General features: G+C 70.0%; 1 protein-coding gene across 2 annotated transcripts in view; it reads left to right on the plus strand.

The window, feature by feature from the left end:
• The window catches only part of RGS12 (regulator of G protein signaling 12), a 67,389-nt gene that overhangs the window by 18,677 nt on the left and 27,380 nt on the right, over window positions 1-21,332 (plus strand). For both annotated transcript variants that reach the window (XM_045834047.1, XM_045834048.1), the window contains exon 4: window positions 18,777-18,798. In XM_045834047.1, the coding sequence (XP_045690003.1) occupies window positions 18,777-18,798 (22 nt within the window). The remainder of the gene's footprint in view (window positions 1-18,776; window positions 18,799-21,332) is intronic.

Consider the following 21,332-nt stretch of genomic DNA (forward strand, 5'->3'; position numbering starts at 1 on the left):
GGCTCGCTCGGCCTCGCACACGTCTGCGGGGAGGGCGGGGCTGGCGGCGCCCCTCTGTAAAGATGCCGACGCACGGACACAGCCGACGCTGTCCTGTGTGGCTCTTTTTTGTCTGCTCCTTGAACCTGTGATCGACTCAACTTCAGGGCGGGTCCCGGCCGCAGGCCGCTGAGCTGGGCGCGCAGACAGCTCCCGTGTGCGCCCGCCGGCCCCGGCCAGCACCCTGCGCCCCGCGGGGCGGCTCCGCCAAGGGACGGGCCGGCGGGGTGCCTCGTCGTCCGCCCAGGTCCCTCGTTTCCTCGGGCGCCCCCTCCTGGCGGGCGGGGTGCACTCCAGAGGTTCGGGCCAGCGCGGTCTGTCCCGTGGCCGCCGTGACGACGGTCTCCAGGGTCTCCATGGCGGTGCTGTGCGGGGCGGTTTCCCTCTCCGCCTCTTCGCCCCTCCTGCCTCCCCAGACGCGGGCGCCCGGTGACCCGTGCACGGGTCCCTCCCGTGTGCCCCCAAGCCGGCACTGCTGCAGGTGTGCTCCGCGCCTGATTCTGCCCCTTCCTGTGTTTGCCTTTTGGTTACGGATTTGAGAGAGAGAGAGACACACCGACCTGTGGTTCCACTTGCTTACACGTTCACGGGTTCGTTCCGTCCCTGTGTGCGCCCTGCCTGGGGGCCGACCCGACAGCCTCGGCGTATCGGGACGACGCTGGGGCCAACGGAGCTACGGGGCGGCAGGCCTGGTCCCGCCACCTCTGACCCGTGGCCCCCGCGGTGGTGTGTGCCGCGCAGCCTGTGGGTGAGGCTGAGCGTTGCTTCCTGGGTGTTTCGACTGTTAGTTTTCTCCCCCGTGAATTAGTTGCTTACTCACGTCCTTTCCTATTGGCTGTTTCTTGCAGGTTTTTAGTAGTTCCTTGTATGTTCTGGGAGTGCGTCCTCTGTCAGACAAACAGTTTGGAAACACCTGCTTTGCAGGTGGTCTCTGCCCTCGACTAGGCTCTCTGCAGTTAAGTGTGTGTGCGTGCAGGTGTTCTAAGTTCTGGTGACCTCCTCTGCCACGTGAGCCGCTGGCCGGTGCCCAGCGCAGTGGCATCAGGCGCATCCGCACTGCTGGGCCGGCGTCACCGCCGTCCTCTGTGGGGCTCCCCCCCCACGCTGACCCCGGAAGCACTCCCTCCCTCCCCGGCCCAGCCCCGACCCCGCCAGTGGTGTTCCGTCTCCGTGGACCCCACTCCTCTCGGGGCCTCACGGCGATGGGATCACACGATGCGTGTCTTCCCGGGACTGGCTTACCCCGCCTCGTGTGCCGTCCTCGGGGCCTGTCCACGCGCAGCAGGGTCGGGGCCTCCTGTCCCAGGCCGCGTGCGGTGCCACCACGGGGGCGGCCACGTTGTGTTTATCCGTCCGTCCCGGCACTGGCTGCCGCGAGCGATGCCGCTGTGAACACGGTGCAAGTGCCTGTTTGAGTTTGTTCGTAACTGGAAAGGTAACTTCAAGTAAGATAACTTGTTGCAGACTCAATAGTTGACTGGTAGGTTTAAAAAATTTTTTTTTAATATTTTATTTATTTATTTTTAGATAGGAGAAGGGAGGGAGACAGGGAGAGAAACATCCATGTGTGGTTGCCTCTCACACGCCCCCTACTGGGGACCTGGCCTGCAACCCAGGTGTGTGCCCTGACTGGGGATCGAACTGGCACCCCTTTGTTTGTTTGGTTCACAGGCTGATGCTCCATCCACAGAACCACACCAGCCAGGGCGGTGTTTTCTTGTTCCCTGTAAGTGAACTGTGACCTGGTGTGCCGCCGGACGCACTGGCTGCCCGAGCTGGCCGGAGCCTTGCACCCCCGTCGCCGCGCAGCAGAGCGGGCAGGTGGCCTGAGGCCGCTCGGTGGCTGCAGGCGGGAGCTGGCCGCTGGCCTGTGCGCGCTCAGGCTGCCCAAGGGCTTCCCGGGCCAGCGTGGGCTGCTTGTCAGGCCGAGGGCAGGCCAGGCCCCGGCGGCACCGCGCCATCCCGGGAGAAAGCAGGGTGGCCGGTGCTGGTGCTGGCCGCCCCGTGGGCCCTCGGTGCTGTCCGCGGCCCCTGCCGGGGGCAGGCCTCCACCACGCCCGTGTTCTCGGTTTGGGGTTTTGCCAAGTGCCGTGTGTCCATTTTCCTGGGAGGAGGGTCCCCGAGGTGAAGACCTCGAGGTGAAGAAGCTCGCGTCCGATGGTCCGCCGTGTGGTGGCAGCGTGTGGGTGATGTCCGCTTCTCCCACGACCTGTGGGCCCGGCACCAGCACCCGGGGCGGCGTCATTGCTGCTCCTCCTCACCCGGGAGGGCGAGCCGGGGCTTCCCACGACAGCGACCGCGCGTCTGCCGCCGTCGGGCGGGCGGGCGGTCGGGGCAGCCGGGCAGCCACGGCTCTTCTCTCGGTCTTGGCGCCGGCCCGGCGTGGACACGGGCTGACGCGGGGCGGGTCTCAGCACTCGCAGGCCACGCCGGGCCGCGGGGCCTGTGACCTCCCCACGCCCTGGGCCTCTCTGGCTGGGATAGTCCGTCAGGGACATGGGGTCGGACGCCCGTTTTCCGCCTCAAGACCTGAAACTCTGAACGGCCGGTGACCGTCGTCGACCCCGTCACCGCGAGGCCCTTCCCGAGGGGGCCTGCCTGCGGCCGCAGTGCCTGAGCCCCGTGCCCCGGGCCCCTGTCCCAGCCTCCCCCGAGTGCGGCCCCTCCCCGAGGTGCAGGCTGTGTCCTCTCGCCTCCAGCACCTTTCTCTGCGCCCTGTTCCCACCGCGAGTCCCCCCTTGGCCACCGCCCCGGCGGCTCCTGCGCGCACGGTCAGTTTCCAGTCTGCTCCCGGGGCCCTGCGGGCAGCAGTGTCTCCGAGCGGGTCCCCCGGAGGCTGGCTCAGACGGGGGGCCGTTCAGACACCGGGAGGAGGGGAGCCCCGGTGGGGACCCGCATCATCCACACCACGCGGCCGTCTGCGTGCTGGGGCTGGGGGCGGTCCGGGCGCTTGCTGGGCTGGAAGGTGCCGATTAACGTCGGGTCGTTAAAGGTGAGGATGCGTGCTGTCACCTCCAGGTGCCTGAGGACAGTGAGAGAGTGACTGTGCCTCGGGCGGACAGATGGCCGGAGGAGTGTCGCTGCGGGGGCGGGGCGGGGCGACGGGACGGGGAAGAGCGGGGACCGGGGACGTGGACCGGTGACGACCTCAGCCAGCCACAGAGTGAAGACGGGGGGGGGGGGGTTGCTTCCCAGCCCACCCCAGGAGGCGGGCGTTGGAGGAAAGGAGGGTGACGGGGCGGCTCCCGGTGGCCCGGGTGTGAGGCTCCGCCTCGGGCGCGGGGCACAGTCTGGACCCCGAGGCTCACGCTCGCGCCACGGACGTCCTGCGTGTGTGGCGCCTGCACGTCAGCGCGAGTTACCACGCTCACGGAGGGAGCGGAAGAATCAAGGGTCGTCTCAGCAGACGCAGGAGGGGACTGTGGGGAGATTCGGGGCCCGTCCAGGGCTCTGGAAACCACCACCCTCAGGATGGGAACCGAAGGAACCCCCGTGTCCTGGTGGTGGCGTGTGAAGCCCCTAGGGCGTGCGCCGTGCGTGCGTGAGCTCCCCCTCTGCGGTCGGAGCGGGAGGTGGGCGGCTCCGCGGCGGGGTCTCCTGTCATAGTCCCACATGCGCGTCCTCGCCGGGGTGCCAGGAGGGGTGACGGCGGGAGGTGGAGGGCTTGCGAAGGGACACCGCTCACTGCTGTCCTCACTCGGAGGCCCGGGGCGCGGGGAGCCCGGGAGAGCAAGCAGGCCGGCCGTCGAGGTGACCGACGGGCTGAGCCGGGTTGCGGGGCGCGTGCCCGACTCACAGAAGTCGGCTTTGGCTGCAGTGAGAAGTGACCTCCGGGTGCAACGCCCTGCCAGTCGGAACCCCAGCAGGCGTTTCGGGGGCTCAGGAAGGTGGTTCTGCAGTGTCCGGGACATGCGAAGGGCCGAGGGCAGCCCGGAGGCTCCTGGAGAGGAAGAAGGTAGCGGGGACACTTGCTCTGCCAGCCGTCGGAGCTCGCCGTGAGGTTTGAGAGCGGTCGGAGACTGAGACGCGGGCTCAGGGCGGACAGACAGACATGCAGACAGACAGACAGAAGGTGGAGCCGGAGAGGCCTGGGCTGCGTGTCGTGAGCGGGGTGAGTGTGACCTTGGTCGGCGGGGCTGGAGCAGGTGGAGAGGGCGCAGAGGAAGACAGACGCCCCGTGTCCTCCACACCACACGAGCGTGGCAGAGCTCTCGCAGCAGAACAGGGGTGCCCCGGGGCGGGGGGGGGTCGGGCCCGCCTTCCTGGCGGCGGGAGGGGGCGACTGCAAGGCAGACACAAAAAGCTGGAACGGGATAGGCGAAGGCGGCCAGCCGTGGCTCAGGGACTCTCGGGACCTGAGTCATCCAGACCCACCCTCCCTGGCAGGGGAGGGGCCTGGCCGCTGCACCGTGGAAACCGCGACGGTTCTCCGTCCCAGGGGTGCCTCCGGGAGCGGAGTGGGCCGGAGGGCCTAGTGGGCACCCGGTGGGAGCCACACGTGAAGGAGTGTCCAGGCACGTGGGCCATCCGAGGGGCGGCGGTTGCAGCCGCAGTGAGGTGCGTGCACTAATGTGACGGCAGACAGACGGCGTCCCTTGTTGGTGTGGACTGGCCCCGGGGCGCGTGCCTGACGGCCTCCGTGCGTGTGAGGACACAGTGCCCTGTGGCTTGGCACCCCCGCTCCGGGGGTCTGACAGTGACCCCGGAGCTGCAGGCGGCTGAGGCACGGCGCTGGGCCCGAGGCACTGAAGACTCGTGCAAACCCGTGACGCCGTTTCCCGGGCGGGCCCCAGGGTCTGTGCGTCTGTCCTCCTGGCTTCCCGTCGGCCCCGCACTGTTCCTGGGGCGGTGGACACGCCGCGCCCCCCGGGAGCTGCTCTCGGGAGGAGACACACCACACAGGTGCCTCGGCCGGAAGGCGTGGGGGGGGCCTCGCCGGGCGGGCAATGGTCGGGGGTGGGGGGGGGGCGTGCGGGGCCAGGCGGGGTGGGGGGGAGAGACGGCCCCCTCACCGGCCGCGGGCTGGCGGCTGCTCGGAGGAGGGGACGCTCACGCCCGGCCCTCGATGCTAAGAGGGGGCAGCCGCGTGAAGGTCCAGGGGCAGGACCAGCAGGGTGTCGGGGACGGAAGGAGGGAAGTCAGGCGGAGACCTCGGGTTTCGTCCAGGTGGGTGGAGTCCAGCGGGGTCCGGGAGTACAGTTCTGCCAGCCCGTGGTCGCGCCGCGGGCACATCCGTCTTCACACGCGGGGCAGGGCTGAGTGGTGGCGACGCTGCATCACCTGCAGGGCTGGGGGTGCCCTGCGTGTGGCCAGGGGGGCAAGCCTGCTCCCTGCTCCCAGCGCCTGGGAGGGGAGGACCCAGCCCTGCTCCGGGGCGGTTCTCTAGACTGTGGGCGGGTCCTCGCTCCCTCCCGGTGGCGGTGGCCCGAGACACCACCCTCTTCCCCAACGGGCTGCCGGCAGGGCCCTGCCCCCCCTCCCCCGCCTCGTCCTGCTGCTCTTGGACCCCCGCCCTGGCTGGCTGCAGCTTGTGTCCCAGGCTCGACGCGTGGGACACTCCCCACCCTTCATTGCAGCCCCAGAGGGCTCCTGCCGCCCCTCACGGCACCCCCGCCCCCTCCATCAGGGCCCCTCCCCTGCATCTCCGGTTGGAGCACGTGCTGGAGGAAGCCCCCTGGTTTCTCCGCCTGAGCTGGGCCAGGGGCACCCAGGTGCTGATGGCGGAACTGGCCGTGCCGGTTTTGGACAGCAGGGGGCGCCAGGGCCCAGAATGTGTCCGGACGCCTTCCCGGGGCGGGGGGGAAAGGGCGCGGCTTCCGAGGCCGCTTCCTCCCTGGCACTGGTCCCTGCGAGGGCTCCGTCTGGCCCCGCCCTCCCGCTCGCAGCCGGAGCGAGAGGCTGCAATCGCCTTCTTTGGTCGCTTTGCCTTCTTGCGCCGCTTGGCCGGTGTGGTGCGTCCCTCCCAGCGGCTGGCCCACCTCGGGGAACCCCGCGCACACGTGACGCAGGGTGCAGTCGGCGCGGGCTGCTTCTTGGAGAGTCTGACTGCCGGGGTTCCTCCCGCGCTCCTCCGCTCTTAGACCTTTCACGCGGGAGACCACCTGCGCTCTCTTTAGGGCGGCAGTAACTCGGGGCAGGCACGGGGGCTTCCCAGCGAGCACTCACTCACACCTACTGTGCGCAGGCGTCCTTCTGGCCCAGGGACAGCGGGGAACACACCGCTGGTGACCGCTGCCCTCGCGGAGCCGCCTGCCGCCGACACCGAGCGGAGATGGGCGTGCCACAGCGCACGTGCGGAGGGGGGGCTGGGCAGGCATCCCGGGCGGGATCCTCCTGGGCGAGCTCTCACCAGGGTCCTTCTGGCCGCTGAGCCTCGAGCGAACAGTGGGGGCGCTGGGGAGGAGGGTGGGCAGTCAGGCTCAGGGGCCATGTGCTGGTAAACCGGTCGGACCCCTTGCCTGAGGTCGGGGGTGGAGCTGAGCTGGGGGGAGCCCCGAGGGTCCCTGCCCACAGGTCATAGCCGAGGCTGGGCTGCAGCAGGCACCCCGAGGCCCCCCGCCAGCTCCCACTGGCACTGTGGTCCCTCTGCTGCCGCCTTTCATCCCTTAGCGAGCCCGGAGGCTCCTCTTCCTCCTCCTCTTCCTCCTCCTCCTCCTCTTCTTCCTCCTCTTCCTCTTCCTCCTCCTCCCCCTCTCCTACCTCCTCCTTGTCCCCCCTCCCCTCTGCCTCCTCTCCCTTCTCGCCTGCCGCTCCTGCCCCTGCCCGCCGCGGTGGTGGTGCAGGCGAGCACTTTCTCTGTGTGCGGGTCTCCCAAGGGAAGCTGTCAGGGGAGGCGTGGGCCGACGCCGTTTCTCTCCGTGATGTTTTCGGGCAGGTGTGTGCTTCTGCAGCAAACAGAGCCGTGGCCCGACTCCGTCCCTGACTGAGTGCCCACGTGGAGATGCTCGGGGTCCCCCGGAGGGGAGCTCAAAGGAGGGCAGCCTGACCCCCAGCGGGAGGGCCGCCACCCCAGCCCCACGGTGACGTGGGCGCTGCCCTCCCAGCCCCGGACGCAGTGCTCCCCGAGGCTTGCCCCCCCACCCCCAGCACGCTGGGTGCGGGGCCCACGCCCGCCGGGCCGGGTGCCCCCTGCTGTGAGTCCTTGCAGCCCGCAGCACCAGGGGCGCGCCTCCATCCTGCGAGCAGGCGGTGAGCCCCGAGCGGCTGCTGGGTCCAGACCGGTTTCTCTGCTTCTTCCTTTTTTACACGGGGACCTGTGAGGGCTCCCCCACTCCCGGGTGGCGGCAGGTGCGGGGCGGCAGGCGGCGCGGGTCGGGGCGGCAGTCTCAGGACAGGGTTAGGAGGACAGAGGCCGCGGGGCTGGCACCGCGCACGCTCGCGCTCGCGGAGGCTAACAATAGAACCAGCAGCGTAATTAAGGCTGCGAGCGGCTGCGTGCGGCGGGCTCTCTGCCGCTGCCCTGCAGCTGCTGTGCCGACGGAGGAGTCACTCCCGTCGGCTGCACCCCCATTCTTCTCCTCTGGCAGAGGAGACACTTTAGAAACGACCTCGCGGCGTGATTTATGTAAATAGCTTTTTTTTTTTTTTCCACGAGAAGATCCAGAGTCTGAGTGCCTGGCCAGCCCGGCTCCCGGCAGTGTCCTGTTGCCATGGGTGACGAAGGGAGCGGGCTGGAGCGTCATCTGAAATGTCTTTAAACTTTGGCGACGAGCACAGGCACGCCGGGGCGCGGGCGGCGGGTTTCAGCTCCGCGCGTCCGCTGAGGTTCGCAGGGCTTCTCGTCCGAAGATGAATTTGGAGAAAGCGTTGTCGGAGGAGACGCACGCTGTGACTGATCAGCAGGTGAGTTAGTCCAGCGGCTTCTCGTCCTTTAAACAGAATTGTTGTAAGAAGACCGGGCATCCTGACGACTGCTTCGTGCTCAGCCTGTGCAGTGGATGGTAGCCTTTAAGTGTGAGCTTTGGGATCGCTCTTCTTGTGCCTGCACCGCGGGGCTTGGAGACAGTCCTCTGGAGGGAGCTGCCTGGCCCTGGGGCCGCCGACCAGCCCCCGGAGCCGGGCTGGGTGGGGTCAGTCATGCCAGGGTCTGGGGTCCGGGGTCCAGGGTCTGGGTCCAGGGTCTGGGATCTGGGGTCCAGGGTCCAAGGTCCGGGGTCCTGGGTCCAGGGTCAGAGATCTGGGGTCCAAGGTCCAGGGTCTGGGGTCCGGGGCCCATCTGGGCTGTGCTGCAGGCAGGCTCGGCCAGCCTTAGAGGAAGGTCCCCTGTTTCACTTGCCCTTCCGACAGTGATGCCGACGGATTTCAAAGACGAGGGAGTTCGTTGTGTTGAGATCGTGAACTTTGACTTGATCAATGTATTGACATTGACTGCACTGTTAATTACCACCACCTGCCTCGAATCTTAAGTGTAAGGGGTTGGTTCTCTTTCATGCGCGTACATAGGAGATCACCGGCAATCACATTAGTGATTGATCATTATCTGAGCTTATAAAGTTGAGCTTACTATAAATAGTTTTAAAGGTTTACGGTTCAATAAAGAGAATACTTTTTATTTTCCTCTCGTGACTGTGCTGTGGGGATGTGAAGGGGAACATGAACTGACCGCATTCATGGGAGACGGTCAGGAGTCACAGGGTGCCGATTTCAAACTGATTTCTTCTCTGGGGCTTGTCTCGTCGTCCTGCGCCCCCCGATACCTGGTCAGAGGGTCAGAGCCGTCGGCAGAGGAGGGCAGCCTGGGGGTCGGGGTTGGGGTCGGGGAGTGAGCGGCGGCCTCCCTTCCCAGTGGGGAGCGGGCGGAGGGTCGCTGGGCCGGCTGGGGGTGGTGCTGGTGGGGTGTGTGCAGGCTCAGTGTGCTTTGAAAACATTCCGTATGTGTTTGGGAAGCCGTGGCCCCGACCGAGCTGAGTGGGGGGCCGGAGGGGCAGCCCCCAGTGCAGAGGGCTCGTGCGCCCTCCTCGTGAGGCTTCGCGTCGGGGTGGGGGGGGGGTGGGGGGCGGTTTCCCACGGACGCGGTCCTTAATGGACCGGCTAACCAGTGACTTCTACCTCCGATTAGGCTGCCTTTTCTTTTCCATAGTACATTAAGGCAAAGTGTAGGAACTGTTGGTTTTTTAAAAAATTTTTAAATATTGTATTTATTTATTTTTAGAGAGAGGAGAAAGGAGGAAGAAAGAGGGAAACATCAGTACATCCATCAGTTGCCTCTTGTGCACCCCCAACTTGGGACCTGGTCTGCAACCCAGGCCTGTGCCCTGACCGGGATTTGAACTGGCGTCCTTTTGGTTCTCAAGCCGGCACTCAGTCCACTGAGCCACACCAGCCGGGGCTAGAAAGTGTTGGCTTGTATTCTGAGTGAAGGGAAAAAGCCGCTGAAATCTGCCTTCGGACTAGTGTGCAGAGTGCGCAGGGTCACCTGTGAGATGCCTGCAAACGCGCAGACCGGCCAGCGAGCCGTCCCGTGAGTGTGTGGTCCCAGGCCGCTCGTGCGGCTGCGCCCTGAGCCACGCAGACGGAGCAGCGCCCTCCTTGCGGAGTGGGGCGGCAGGTGGTGCGGTGCTGCCGCCGCCGCCGCCGGGGCCCAGGGCAGCCCCTGCCCGCCAGCCGTGCAGAGGTGACAGGCCAGGTGGACGGGAGAGCTGCTGCTGCTCTCCGAGCCTCTGCTTGTTCGTCCTTAGGACGAGGAGGAGGCTGCCGCACACACGCGGCCCGGCCAGCAGGGGGCGCGTGCGCAGCACCGGCGGGCTGTGTGGCCGGCTGCTCAGAGGCGCCGTTCCCGCTGAACCGCGGTCGCGGAGAAGCGGATCCCCGCCCCCCCCCCACCTTTACGTTTACGCGGACCCCCCGCCGCAACCTCGGGAGCGCCCAGGAGGGACGGCGGTGCCGGCCCAGGAAGACGGAGGTCGGGGGGCTCTGGCTGGCCCAGGATCAGACCAGCGTCCCGCCTCCCGCCTCAGGGGAGAGGTGTCGCCGAGCAGGCCCCAGGGCACGTGCCCCGTGGCCAGAGCAGAGCCCCCCGCCCTCTTTCAGCCCCAGCGCCGGGGGCCGCGCGGCCGAGAGGGCAGCGAGGCCCTGGGCCAGGCAGCACGAAAACCCGCCGCCGAAGGAAGTGGGAACGGTCCCAGGAGGAGGCTTCCAGGGCGCCCCGCGCCCACCCCGACCGCGGGCTGCCCCGCAGCGCCCCCTGCTGGCTCCGCTGCCGCGTGCCCGCCCGGCCCCCGGGCCGGCGCTGTGGCCAGAGCCGCTGTGCGGGCGGGCCGTGGCAGCACTCGTGGGTGCTGCCGGGGGCGGCCGTCTCGAGGCCGGGGCTGGGGGCTTTCCCAGCCAGAAGGCGGGGCAGGAGCAGCGCGGTGGCTCCCTGCGACGGTGGCGTCCCCTACCTGCTGCCCGGCCCTGCGCCCTCCGCCCCCTGCACCGCTGTCTGTGTGTGGTCGCCACGCTCCATGCGCGCGCCCCCCGCCCCCCGCCCCCCGGGGCTGAGGGGCAGCCTCCCTCAGTGCCGGTCCCAGGCAGCTGGGGCTGCTCGGCCCGCCACCGCTGGGGCCCGGCCTTCCCTTCCTCGTCGTGAGCACAGGCCCCGCTGTGTTCTCTCTGGCAGGGGCCTCTCTGGGTCGGGGCACGTCGGAGGTCACCGGTCTGTTCTGACTTCACTCTGGCCAGGCAGGTGCCTTGGGCCGGCCAGGGTCTGAGAGGAGGGACTTTCCAGAGACCAGGGCTTGTGCCTCTTGATGCGCGGGGGCTCCGTGTGGGACCTGGAGGCAGAGAGGCTGGACACCGGTAGAGGTTCTCCGGGTAGAAGCCGGACGTGGTTTCCCGGGGGGCTGGGCCTGGGCGCAGAGCCGAGGAAGGCCGGGCCTGCTGTTGGGAAGGAGGGACCCCAAGCACGCCCTCGGGGACCTGAGGGCACCGGGAGGCAGACGGCCCTGGGGCCCAGAGAGCCGGGGCGGCCTGGGGCACAGGAGGGCACCCCGGCAGCAGAGCTGGGCCTTCTGCCCCCGCAGCCACCGCCCAGGACTCCCCACCCTGCCCCTCTCCCGGGCGGGGCAGCAGGCTGCCCGCTCTGCGGGTGCAGGGGCGGCCTGGAGGGGGGGCGCGGGTGCCCGGGGAGCTGCGGCCTGGCTGCCGGTGGCCGTGGGAGGCGAGGCACGTGCCAGGCGTGCCCTTCTGTGGGCCGACGTGTCGGAGGCGCCTCCGCCCGCTCGCCGCAGAGCCTGCCAGGGATGAGCTCACGGCTGGCACCGGGCTCTGGCATTTGGTGTTCTTCTTCCCCAGCTCAGATGGCCCGACGGGGCCCATGCCCCTCCCAGCTGCCCCCCTCCCCCGAGTCCCGGCCGGGGGGCCCCAGCAGGCACCCGCCCGCACCTCTCCGGACCCTGACGCCGGATGGGGGAGGGGCCCGCGGCCTGCGAGGGGCATCTGTGTTTTCCCCCCTCAGTGGGCCCGTCCCTCCCTCGCTGTTCGGCGCTCCGAGTCCCGTTACCCGTGTGTCTGAGGAGACCCTTCCCCCACTCCCCTTTGTCCGTCAGGAAGCCGTCACCGTGGACCGGCAGCCTCCCCTCCGGGCTCCCTGCCCCGTGTGGTCCCGTCTGCTCCCGCTGCCCGGTCCCGCGGGACCCCCGCCCCTGCTCCGCCTCTCTGTGCTGGCCCCCAGCGCCTGGGGGAGCCGAGAGGGCCTCACCCCCAGGCGGGCGAGCCCAGGGCCTGCCCACACGCCCGGTGCCGCAGCAGCTCCCCTGGGCCCCCCTCACGGCCCCCACTCACGGCCCCCGTTCCCCCTGCTCCGGGTCCTTCTGCCCTGTCCCCTAGAGACTGTCCCCGACCTGCCCCGTGGCAGGGCTCACGCACCCCCTCTCCAGACCCACGACACCTCCGTGTCCCCTCCCATCTCCCTGGCCGTGCAGGGGCCCAGCGGCTGGAGGGTCCACGTTTGCCTCGGACGGACCCCACAGCCCAGCCGGCTGCCCTCGGTCTGCCGCCCTTCCCGCGGGCTGACCCCGAGTCCCCCGCTTCAGCAGGCCCTCCGCACCTGCCCCCCTGTGACACTCGGCCCTGGAGCCCCGGGTGCCAGCTCTTCCGCACAGCCCCGGCGACACCTGCCTCCCTCCCCGGCCCAGGCTGTGTCCTGGAGGCGGGGCTGGTCACCCTGCATTGATCTCCAGCCCCCCCCCCCGGCCCCAGGGGGGCAGGGCAGCCTGGGGCAGCAGAGCCGGCCTGGGGCAGGCAGGGCTCCAGCTGGAGGCCGACCTGGGTTTGGAGGATCCTCACTGTCAGGAGAGAGTGTCGCCCTGGGTTCCCCCTGGGGTCAGGCCTCAAGTGCGGGTGAGAGGGCCCTCGGGCCGGGCCCCCGCGGGGAGGGGCGCGCTGTGTCTCGTGCACGGGCTCACCGTAGAGCCGGGGTCTGCGTGGGCACCAGGCTTGGTGCCACTTCCCAGGCCAGCGGTCACGCTGACGTCACTTGCGGGAGCTCAGCACTGTCCTCTCGGATGCCAGACCCCGAGTGTCGTTCCAGACCCGCTGCCCCCCGTGTGGGGGGCCCTTCCCCCGGCCGGGGTCCCTGTGGAGCTCGGCACCCAATCCCGGTCCCCGGCGTTGGTGCGGGGCCGCGCGCCGCCCCTCAGGCTGGCCTGCGCCTTCCAGGCTGTGCAGGAGGAAGAGCCCGAGGCTGGCCCCGGGCGGGGCGGCCCCGTTAGCTGCTCAGGCCTCAGGGACCTGCCGTCCCTGGGGGTGCCTGACCCGAGTCTCCTCGGGCAGCGGGCCGGCCAGGAGCTCTCCGGGGGACACGCCGTGTGCACACACACGTGCACCGCACACCTCACGCACACAAGTGCGGGCCCCCCCCCGGGCTCCGGCACGCTGCCCTCGCTCGCCTCCCCTCCCGGTCGCGGGCGGCCTGTGCTGTGCAGCGCAGGCTCCGCCCTCCGGCCCACACCCCCACCCGCGCCCAGCCGTCCTGTGGCCGCTGCGGAGCGCGGGGCTCGCCTCTCGGGTCCCAGACGCTCCCTCCCGTGAGCGTCCCGGTCTGAGCCCGGCGGGGGGGCGGGGGGCGCCTCTTCCTCGCCTCCCGCGCCTCCGCCCTCAGCCTCCGCGGTTGCTCCTGCTGGGAAGGACAGCGTGTGGTGTGCGTGTGTGTGCGTGTGTGCCCTCGCACGCGTGAGCGTGGAGAGCGCTGGCGGTGGGCGGGCTCGAGGGCACAGCCCCGAGTGCTCAGGTGCCGCGGGGCTGCGGGAGGCCACCCCCGTGTCCCGTGCCGAGGGCCCTGGGGCTGCCCCTCGAGGACAGTAACCACGGCTGTGGTGGGCTTACCTCAGGGGCCTGGTAGGGAGGGCTCCTGCAGCTGCAGCCCAGGTGGGCAGGGGCGCCAGGTGAGGCTGCAGGTGAGAGCTGGGCACAGGGAGGGTTTCTCCAGGCCGGGGGATGGAAGGGGCTGGGCCCCTTGGGCAGCGGCTCTCCGAGTCCTGGGCCGACAGCCCACAGCGGGAGTCACGCCAGGGCATGCACTCACGTGCTGTGTGTGCTCGCGTGCACACGGCTCTGACGTGGGGTGACGGGCAGCGCAGACCTGGGGCACGCGTGGTGGCTCCCTTTCTGCTGCTGCCTCCCCTTCGTTCACGCTTCGTGAGTGCTCCTCACGCCCATGGACTTGACCCGGCAGGCCCCTGGAGGCCGCGGCCCCGCGTGTGGGCACGGGGGGCGGGGGCGGCGGGGCCGCACAGCCCCTCCCGCGGGCGGGCTGGGAGCCGGGCCGCACCTCACACCCGCTGAGCCCCGGGTGGGCCCGAGGGTCTGCTGGCCATCCGGCCCCGCCGCCCGGGTCCCCTCTGCCCCTCCCGGACCTGCCTGTTGACGCGCTGGGGCCAGCGGAGAGTTGCCTTGAAACTTAAACAATCAAGTTTTTTAGAAGTGAAACCACATTGTTACATTAAGGCTTTTCATCATCTAGATTACTTATGTCTTTCTGTTTGTATTAAAAACATTGGATACATGTGGGCAACCTGCAGGCCTCCGGCTGCGTGTTCAGCAGACGTGGGATCGTGGAACACGCTCCGAGTCCACGGCGGGGGACGTGGTCCGTGGCTCAGAGCTGCAAACGCTCGTTGGTTGCTGTGGGGCGCCGCGCCCCGGAGCGGCCCGGGAGCCGTGCGGTCCGGCGGGGCCGCGAGGCGCTGCTCAGGGACCGGCCCAGACACGGCCGGCCCACCGCACTCGGGGCTCCTCCCGCGAGTCACCCCGACTTCCTGAGCCTCTCGCTGCCGTGGAGGGTCCGTGGGACGCGTGTGGCCCGCCTTCCCGCCGGGAGTGAACCCCAGTCAGCCCCCGCCCCCGCCCCCACCCAGGCGTCCGCGGCCAGTCCGCGGACTGGGGGCGTCTGAACTTCAGTCGCGTCTCGAGGACGCTCCGTGAGCGCCTCCAGGCCGAGAATGTTTACACGGGTGAGAACTCCAGCCGGCGGGGGTGGGGGGGGCGCGTCGCAGACCTTTCGGAACCGCCTCCTCGTGGCGAGTGTCTGAGTCGTCGGCGGAGGAAGGTGCTAACTCACTGGGCCCTTCCCTCCGGCAGCCTGTCTGTGTGTCTGTCCTGCCCCGGTGGGCGGGGCTCCTGGGTCTGGGGACTCGGAGGGACCCCGGGAGTGCAGAAATGAGCGCAAGTCAGGGACACAGGTTGTCCTGGTGCCCGAGCGACTGTGAGGAGCGTTACTCCTGGACCCCTGCGGCGGTTTGTGGCGGTCCCGAGGGGTTCGTCCCCCTTGTCCGCTGTGGGGCGTTCTTCTGGAATGATCCCTGGGGGCATCCGCACCTTCGCCATTTGGGACTGCCCTTCCTGTCGGCCAGGATGTGCCCAGGACATGCAGACCAGGCCCCCGGGAAACACACGGCACCCGGCCCTGGCTCCTTCGCTGCCCCCCTCCGCCGCAGCCCGGGGCGCGTCCCCTCGGTGCACACGGGACAGCAGACCGGAGAAGTGGCGCCGTGGTGGCCGTATGTCGTGTGCAGATCCAGCCGCCTGTTCCCTGCTCGCACGTGGACTTGGGGGAGGACGCCGGTTTTCCGTCCGGGCGACGTGACTCTGTCCCCACGGGCCTGCCTTCCAGGCGGGCGTCGGGCTGGGCAGTGGGCAGCTGCCAGGCTGAGTCCCACACAGAGGCGCCCGCGGGTGCAGGGCCACGAGGCAGGCTCCCCTGGGGCTGTGCCGTGGGGCTGTCCCGTGGGGCTATGCCCGCGAGGCAGGCTCCCATGGGGAGCGGTCCTGGCGCGGGGGCCCTTTCATCGAGGGCTTCTGGGCGGAGCTCGCTGCCCGACGGGCGTGGAGACGGGAGGCCAGGCTCAGCCCTGTCCCCCACCCGGGGCCTGGGCGGGCGGGTCTCCTGGACAGCGGACCCGGCTTCTGGAAGGGCCCCCTTCGGGCTCTGGTCACACCGCGGCCTGTCAGGTCTGCGGTGGGGAGCAGTGGAGGGCGCGGGTGTCACCCTTGGGTGGCGCGTCCATGGGTTGAACTTCGGTTCTGGCCCCGCTGGGAACATCACGGGCTGGTCTGAGCGGGGTCTGTGCCTGCAGGCAGAGGTGGGGGGTGCCCGTGACCTCTGAGTTCTCGCCGGCCCCTCCAGGCGAACCCTCAGCACGCAGAGGCCACCGGTCCGCCTGCAGCTCCCCAGATGCCTGGAACCTTCCTGAGGGGTTTGGGTGTGGAAGACCCTCCTTTGGCCCAGGGACTGGGGGGCAGGGAGCCCGCGTGAGGCTGTGGCTGGGGAGTCCCTCCTGGGAAGTGCTGGCCGGCTGAGGTACAGGGAGCCCTGACTCCTCCTCCTAGTGGGGGGCAGTGGTGGGCGGGGGGGCTCTTCCAGGGTCCCCTCTGAGTGCTCCCCCCACCGGCTCCGTGCAGCCCTGCGGGGCGCTCTCAGGTGGGACCTGCAGCTCCGGGAGCCCAGCCCTGCGGCCTCCCCCCCCAACCTCTGGCCTCCGCTGCTGTCCTCCCCGTCCCCACGGTCTGCGCGGCCGCCTCCAGCCCGCCGCCGCTGCACCTCCTCTTCTCTGGCCGCAGCCTCCGCAGTCCCCGGACCGTCCCACGCCCGGGGTCAGGGCTCCCCGCGGCTGCGGCTCCCTCGTCGCGGCCGGCCGGCCCTCCCTTGGGGCGGGTCTCCTCGGGTGGAGGGGCGGCTGAGCTGCGGGCTCTCGCTCGCCTGGGCCTCTCCGGCCGCCTCCTCCCTGCACGGACACACGTGTGCTGTGGCCGCCCGGCCTCGGGCGTCTGCGGCGAGTGGCCGCCGCTGCAGGGACCCGCGGCGCTGCCCGCCAGTGTCACCTGGGCCCAGGGTCACCCGCCGATGGCTGCCCGTCCCGCCCCCCCTCTTCTGCCCAGGGACTCCCCTACTTCCCCGGGGTCAGCGGAGTGCCGCCAGCGTGTCTGCCACCACACCGTCCCCACGACCTCTCCGCGCACCCAAGGCTGCGCTTTTCAGACGTCCTGCTCGGGGGGGCTCTCCCCGCACCTCCTCGCTCTGCACGGAGGCCCCGCCGCCCGCTGCCGCGCCCTCGCCTGGGCCCTCAGAGGCTGCCCTGAGCCGTGTGCACACGCACCCCCCCCCAGCGCTCACCGAGCTCACCGCCACCTTCTCCCCCAGCGGCAGCTCCCTCGACGCCCTCTTCCCTGGGCCCCACCTCAGTGCAGGTGTGGGGCGGGTCTTGTGTCCCGTCGGCCGCAGCCTGAGGACTCAGCCTTAATCCTGCCTGTGGCCGGCGGGGCCGCGCCCTGCGTGACTGGCTCGTCGGACACTGTTACTTGGACGGCTCCTGGCGGTGTGTGTGTGTGCCCGCAGACGTCCTCCTCGGGGGCCTGGGGTGGCTCGCCCTGATGCCTGTAGGTGATCCGTGGTGAGCGTGGGCAGGACCGCCGTCACGTGCCTTTGCCCTCGCTGGGCGGGAGACCCCCTGCCCTGGTCCGGGCGGATGGCCAGGTCCTGGCTGCGGCTGCCACCCTGCTTGGCGTCCGGCAGCGGGGTGGGGGGGGTGGCGTTCGGACTCTGGACCCGCAGCAGCTGCACGCGGTGGCCCGTGGGACGCTGTTGGCCGGTTCCAGAGCCCTTCTGACCGGGACTCAGGAGGGCTGGAAACCGTGGCAGCCCCTCGCCTCACCCACCGGGGCACAGCTTCACCTCGAGGTCCGAGGTCAGACCCCTTCCTGGGGAGGAGGGCGGTCTCTTAGCGGGGCTCCCCGGGCTTGCAGGGGCAAGGCCCACCAGGTGAGGGCCGAGCCCAGATGTGCTTGGGGTGGGAGAGGGCCCCCATCCTCCATGCGGGCTGGGGGCGAGGTCTGGGGGCCTTGGCGCTGGGAGTGGGCGACGGAGCAGGGAGGACAGGGCGCCGCGTCCAGCCGGTGCCGAGAGCCGCGTCCCAGCGCGGACGCCTGTGCGCCCTCCCGCCCGCCCCGGAGGCCGTGCGGCGCCTGCCTTCTCGGGAGAGCCGGCTTTCGCTGGAAGCCGGGCCTCTGGGCCTGGCTGGTTCGTGTTTCGCCTGCGGGCCTGGGAAGGGGCGTGGTGTGCAGCCTCCGGCAGAGGGGGCGCGAGTCCGCCGGGCGAGCCAGCCGGTCTGGGTGCTCTCCCCGCCCCTCCCTCGGCGGCTGCGCCTTTGGCAGCACCCTCCCCACCGCATGCGCCCCGAGCCCACCTCCCTCGGCAGAGCGGCCTCGAGTCCAGTTCCCCCTGTCACCCTGGGCTCTGTGGCTCGGGGAAGCGCCTGGGTTCACCCTTGCTGGGGGCGGGGAGCGTCCTGCACACCTCACCCCCCCACCACCCCAGTGCCCACACGGATGGCACGCCACCTTCAGGTGGGGCCCGAGCTCAGACACTCCGTGCCTCCCCACCTGCCCCCGCCCCTCAGGCCGGCCTCCCTCCCGTCCGGATGGCAGCGGCCCCCCCAGAGCCGTCCGACCTGCGGGCACACGCCCAGTGGGCGTCCGCGGCCGCCTGCGGCCTGCCAGTCACAGGGCAGCAGCAGCCTTTGTTGTTCCAGAGTGTCTGTCACTCCAGAACCCCCTCTGCAGCCTCCAGCCTCCAGCCCCAGCTGCAGTGCGGGGCCTCGCCCCCGGCGCCCCCCGAGCCTGCCCCTCCGTCCTCCAGCCTCGCCCTCCTCCCGACGCCCTCCTCCCGCACCTGGCGGCGGCAGGCCCGGTGGGCTGCCATCCCGGTGGGCTGCTGCCTGGGGAGCTGCTTGAGCTCCCCAGGGCCAGGGTCCGCCCCGGAGAGTGGAGGCCGTGGCACAGGAAGCCCGGCACCAGGGCGGAGGCACTGAGCGGCTGCGACATGTGCAGGGCAGGGCCGGCCCCGGCCCCGCTGCCTGGTGGCCAGCAGCCCCGAGACGGACCGCTGGCTGGCCGGCCGCCTGCTGCCCGGCCCTGTGTGCGCCCCAGCCCGCTGCCCTCGGCCCGCAGACTGGGGTGTGGGGGCGGGCTCTCCCCGAGGCCGTCCCGGAGACTGGGATGTCCAGCGCGCTGGGGCTGGCCCTCTCCCAGCGCACCGGTGGACGGGGACTTCCGCTCTGTCCCGGGCGGCCGGCTCGCCCACTGGCTGGGCGGGGTTTAGTCAGGAAGTGGGAGCCTGACTCACGGAGGCGCCCGGGTCTCCGGGAGGGACACCTGCAGGCAGCAGGGCCCTCCACGGAGACCCGGCCCGTCCTGCGGGCGGAGGTGCTGTTCCCGACCCTTGTCCAGCGGCCGACTAACGCATGTCTCTCTCTCTTTTCTTCCAGTCCGCCACGGTGTCCGACGGCGGTAAGTGCCGGCCCCCGCGTCTGTCTCTGTTACTCGTGACGGGCTTTTCGGGTCGGGCAGGTGGGCGTGCCATCGACGCCCTCCACACGGGGGGTGGCTGTCCCGTGCGTGGGGAGGGGCTGGTTCGGTCGGGGCTGATTTCGGGGGGCTGCCCCTTGCCCCCAGGTGGCACGGCGTGTTTCGGAGCCGCTCACAGCTGAGACATGTCACGAACCTGAATTTCAGCATGACGGGCGCCACGCCGGCACATCCTGCCACACGCCCGGGCCCGGCGAGTCCCAGCCTGCCCCCCTGCGGGCGGCCCAGCCCGCCGGGCCAGGGGAGGCCGAGTCAGAGCCCTGGCGGAACCTGAGCCGCCCGGAGACTCGGGGGGCGCTCTCGGCTGCTCAGGCCCCCTCTCTCAGGAGGAGTGTGGTCCATGGATCGCTACGGAGTCGGGGCGGGGGGCGATCAGAACTCTGTCTCTGAATGGTTGGCGCATGGGGGCCCTGGGAGTGGGGCTGGCCCGCAGCGGGTGGGCCGGGTCGTCTTACTTCGCCGCCGGCAGTTCCTCGGAGGTGGGTCATTCCAGTCCAGTGGCGTCGTTAAGCTCCGAGACGACTGGGCGAGTTTCTTCCAGATAGTCCTCGTTTCTTATACTGACTCATAAAAGCCCTTATGCTTGTAGGTTTTGGTCACATGGTTTGAATCGATCTGTTCTCCTGTCTTTTGGGAGCTGAACTTGACAGTTTACCAAAGGTGCCAGCCTTCTCTTCCCTTCTGTGTGCCGGCCCCGGGCCTGAGGGGGGCAGCCGTCCCGGGAGGGGCGTGGCGCTGCCCGCTGCGGGCATGGCCAGCCCTGGGCGGGGCGAGAGGTGCTCCCCCGGGCTCTGGGCGAGCTCACACCTGCAGACGGACGGGCCGGAGAGGTCCGGGGGCTGGTGTGGGGGGGCCTCCTTGTGTGGTGGAAGGAGCTGTGCCACCTGTCCTAGGTCCCGTGAGAGCCGTGTCGTTTAATCCCACCCAAGCTGGGAGTGGGAACAGCTCCCTCGGAGGAAGCCGGACCGCCCCATTCCAGGATGAAAGCGGCGGCTTTACGAGAGCCGGCTCACGCTGCCCCTCCCCACCGTTCCCAGGGCTGTCCGCCTCCTTTCTGCGGGGACCGCAGCAGTTTGAGAAGTCCGTTTGACGCATTCCTTTGAGCCAGAGACGTCCGGCCCCGTTCGTCTCTGAAGTTCTCCTCAGAGTGTCGGCAGTGGACGGGAGGCCCTGGGGAGCTCTGCTGCAGGCCGTTCCGTGCTTGTCTGCGAGCTGCCTCACAGGCCTGGGGTCCTCCCCGAGGAGGTGGGGTCCCGGCCGGTGCCCTCGGTGGGGGCTTTCCACCCCTCCGGTCCCGCCTGCTCTCCCCGCGTCCAGCCGGGAGCCCCTTGGCGGTGGCGGTGCCGGGTGTGGGTGTGGGTGGGGGGGGGGGGGGGGCCCCTGCGGCATGAGTGTTTCCGCCCTCAGCGACCTCCCTGGTTGTGAGTGAGGAGTGCGGCGCCCGCACGCGACTTGCGTGTTAGTCCTGGGACGCCTGGAGGGCCCTCCGCCATCTTCTCCGGCGCCGACACGGAGGCCGAGGGGCTGGCTGCGCGGGGCTGGGGAGGCCCGAGGGGGGCTGCTGAGCACAGAGCAGCGGAGCGGCCCCCGCCGGCTGCTAGGGCTCGTGCGCTCTCGCCTCCCACCCTGGCGACCCTGAGAACCCCTCCAGTTCCTGACCCTGCTCCCTGGGGACATCTCGGGGGGACAGAGGAGACCCCATCCAGGCCACCCTCCCCCACAGGGGACAGCAGTGTGTCCAGAGGGTCCGGGCAGGGGCAGGACGGCCAGGCTCCCGTGGGCTGGGGCGGCGCCGCGGCTCCCTGCGGGGGCTCGGGCCCCGGGCAGCGTGGGGTGGGCTCGCCTTCCAGCCTCGCTCCCGTGATGAGTGAGCCGTTCCCCCCCAGGGGGCACTCTGTGTGCGACATTCCCTGTCCGTGGGCGTCCTGGGCCTGCCCCCCATTACCTGCTGCCCCATGCATGGTGCTGCGGCCGCACTTGCCGGGCATCGCCCCGTGTCTCCTCTCTCCCGGAAGGGGACAGCCGCCCTCGAGGGGGGGGGTGTGGTCCGTCCCCGAGGGGGGCCAGCCAGGCTGTGCTGAGGCCCAGGGGGGCAGGTCCAGCCTCAAGGAAAGGAAGAACATTCCAGCATTAGAGAGAGGCCTGGAAACGCACGGACCTGCCTCATGGGGAGAGACTCAGAGGTGTGGGCGCGGACCCCCGCACTGCAGCCACGACATGGGAGGTGGCGGCCGGGTGGGCAGGAGGCAGGCGGGACCCTGCCCTGTGGGTGGGACCGAGCCCCCAGGCCCCTCGGCCTGCGGGTCTGTGCCTTGCTGCTTTATTGCAACAGAATTGGTCTTGTGTTATTTCGTTTTCGTCCCTCACTCAGCACTGAGCAGCTTTGCCAGCACTCCCCTCCCGCCAGCTCACACAGCCTCAAAGGTCGCGTGCTGTCTGCCGTTTCTGGATCTGAC

The sequence above is a fragment of the Phyllostomus hastatus genome, unplaced genomic scaffold, assembly GCF_019186645.2.
Source record: "Phyllostomus hastatus isolate PE091 unplaced genomic scaffold, TTU_PhHast_1.1 phas_contig_196, whole genome shotgun sequence".
Classification (NCBI taxonomy): Eukaryota; Metazoa; Chordata; class Mammalia; order Chiroptera; family Phyllostomidae; genus Phyllostomus; species Phyllostomus hastatus.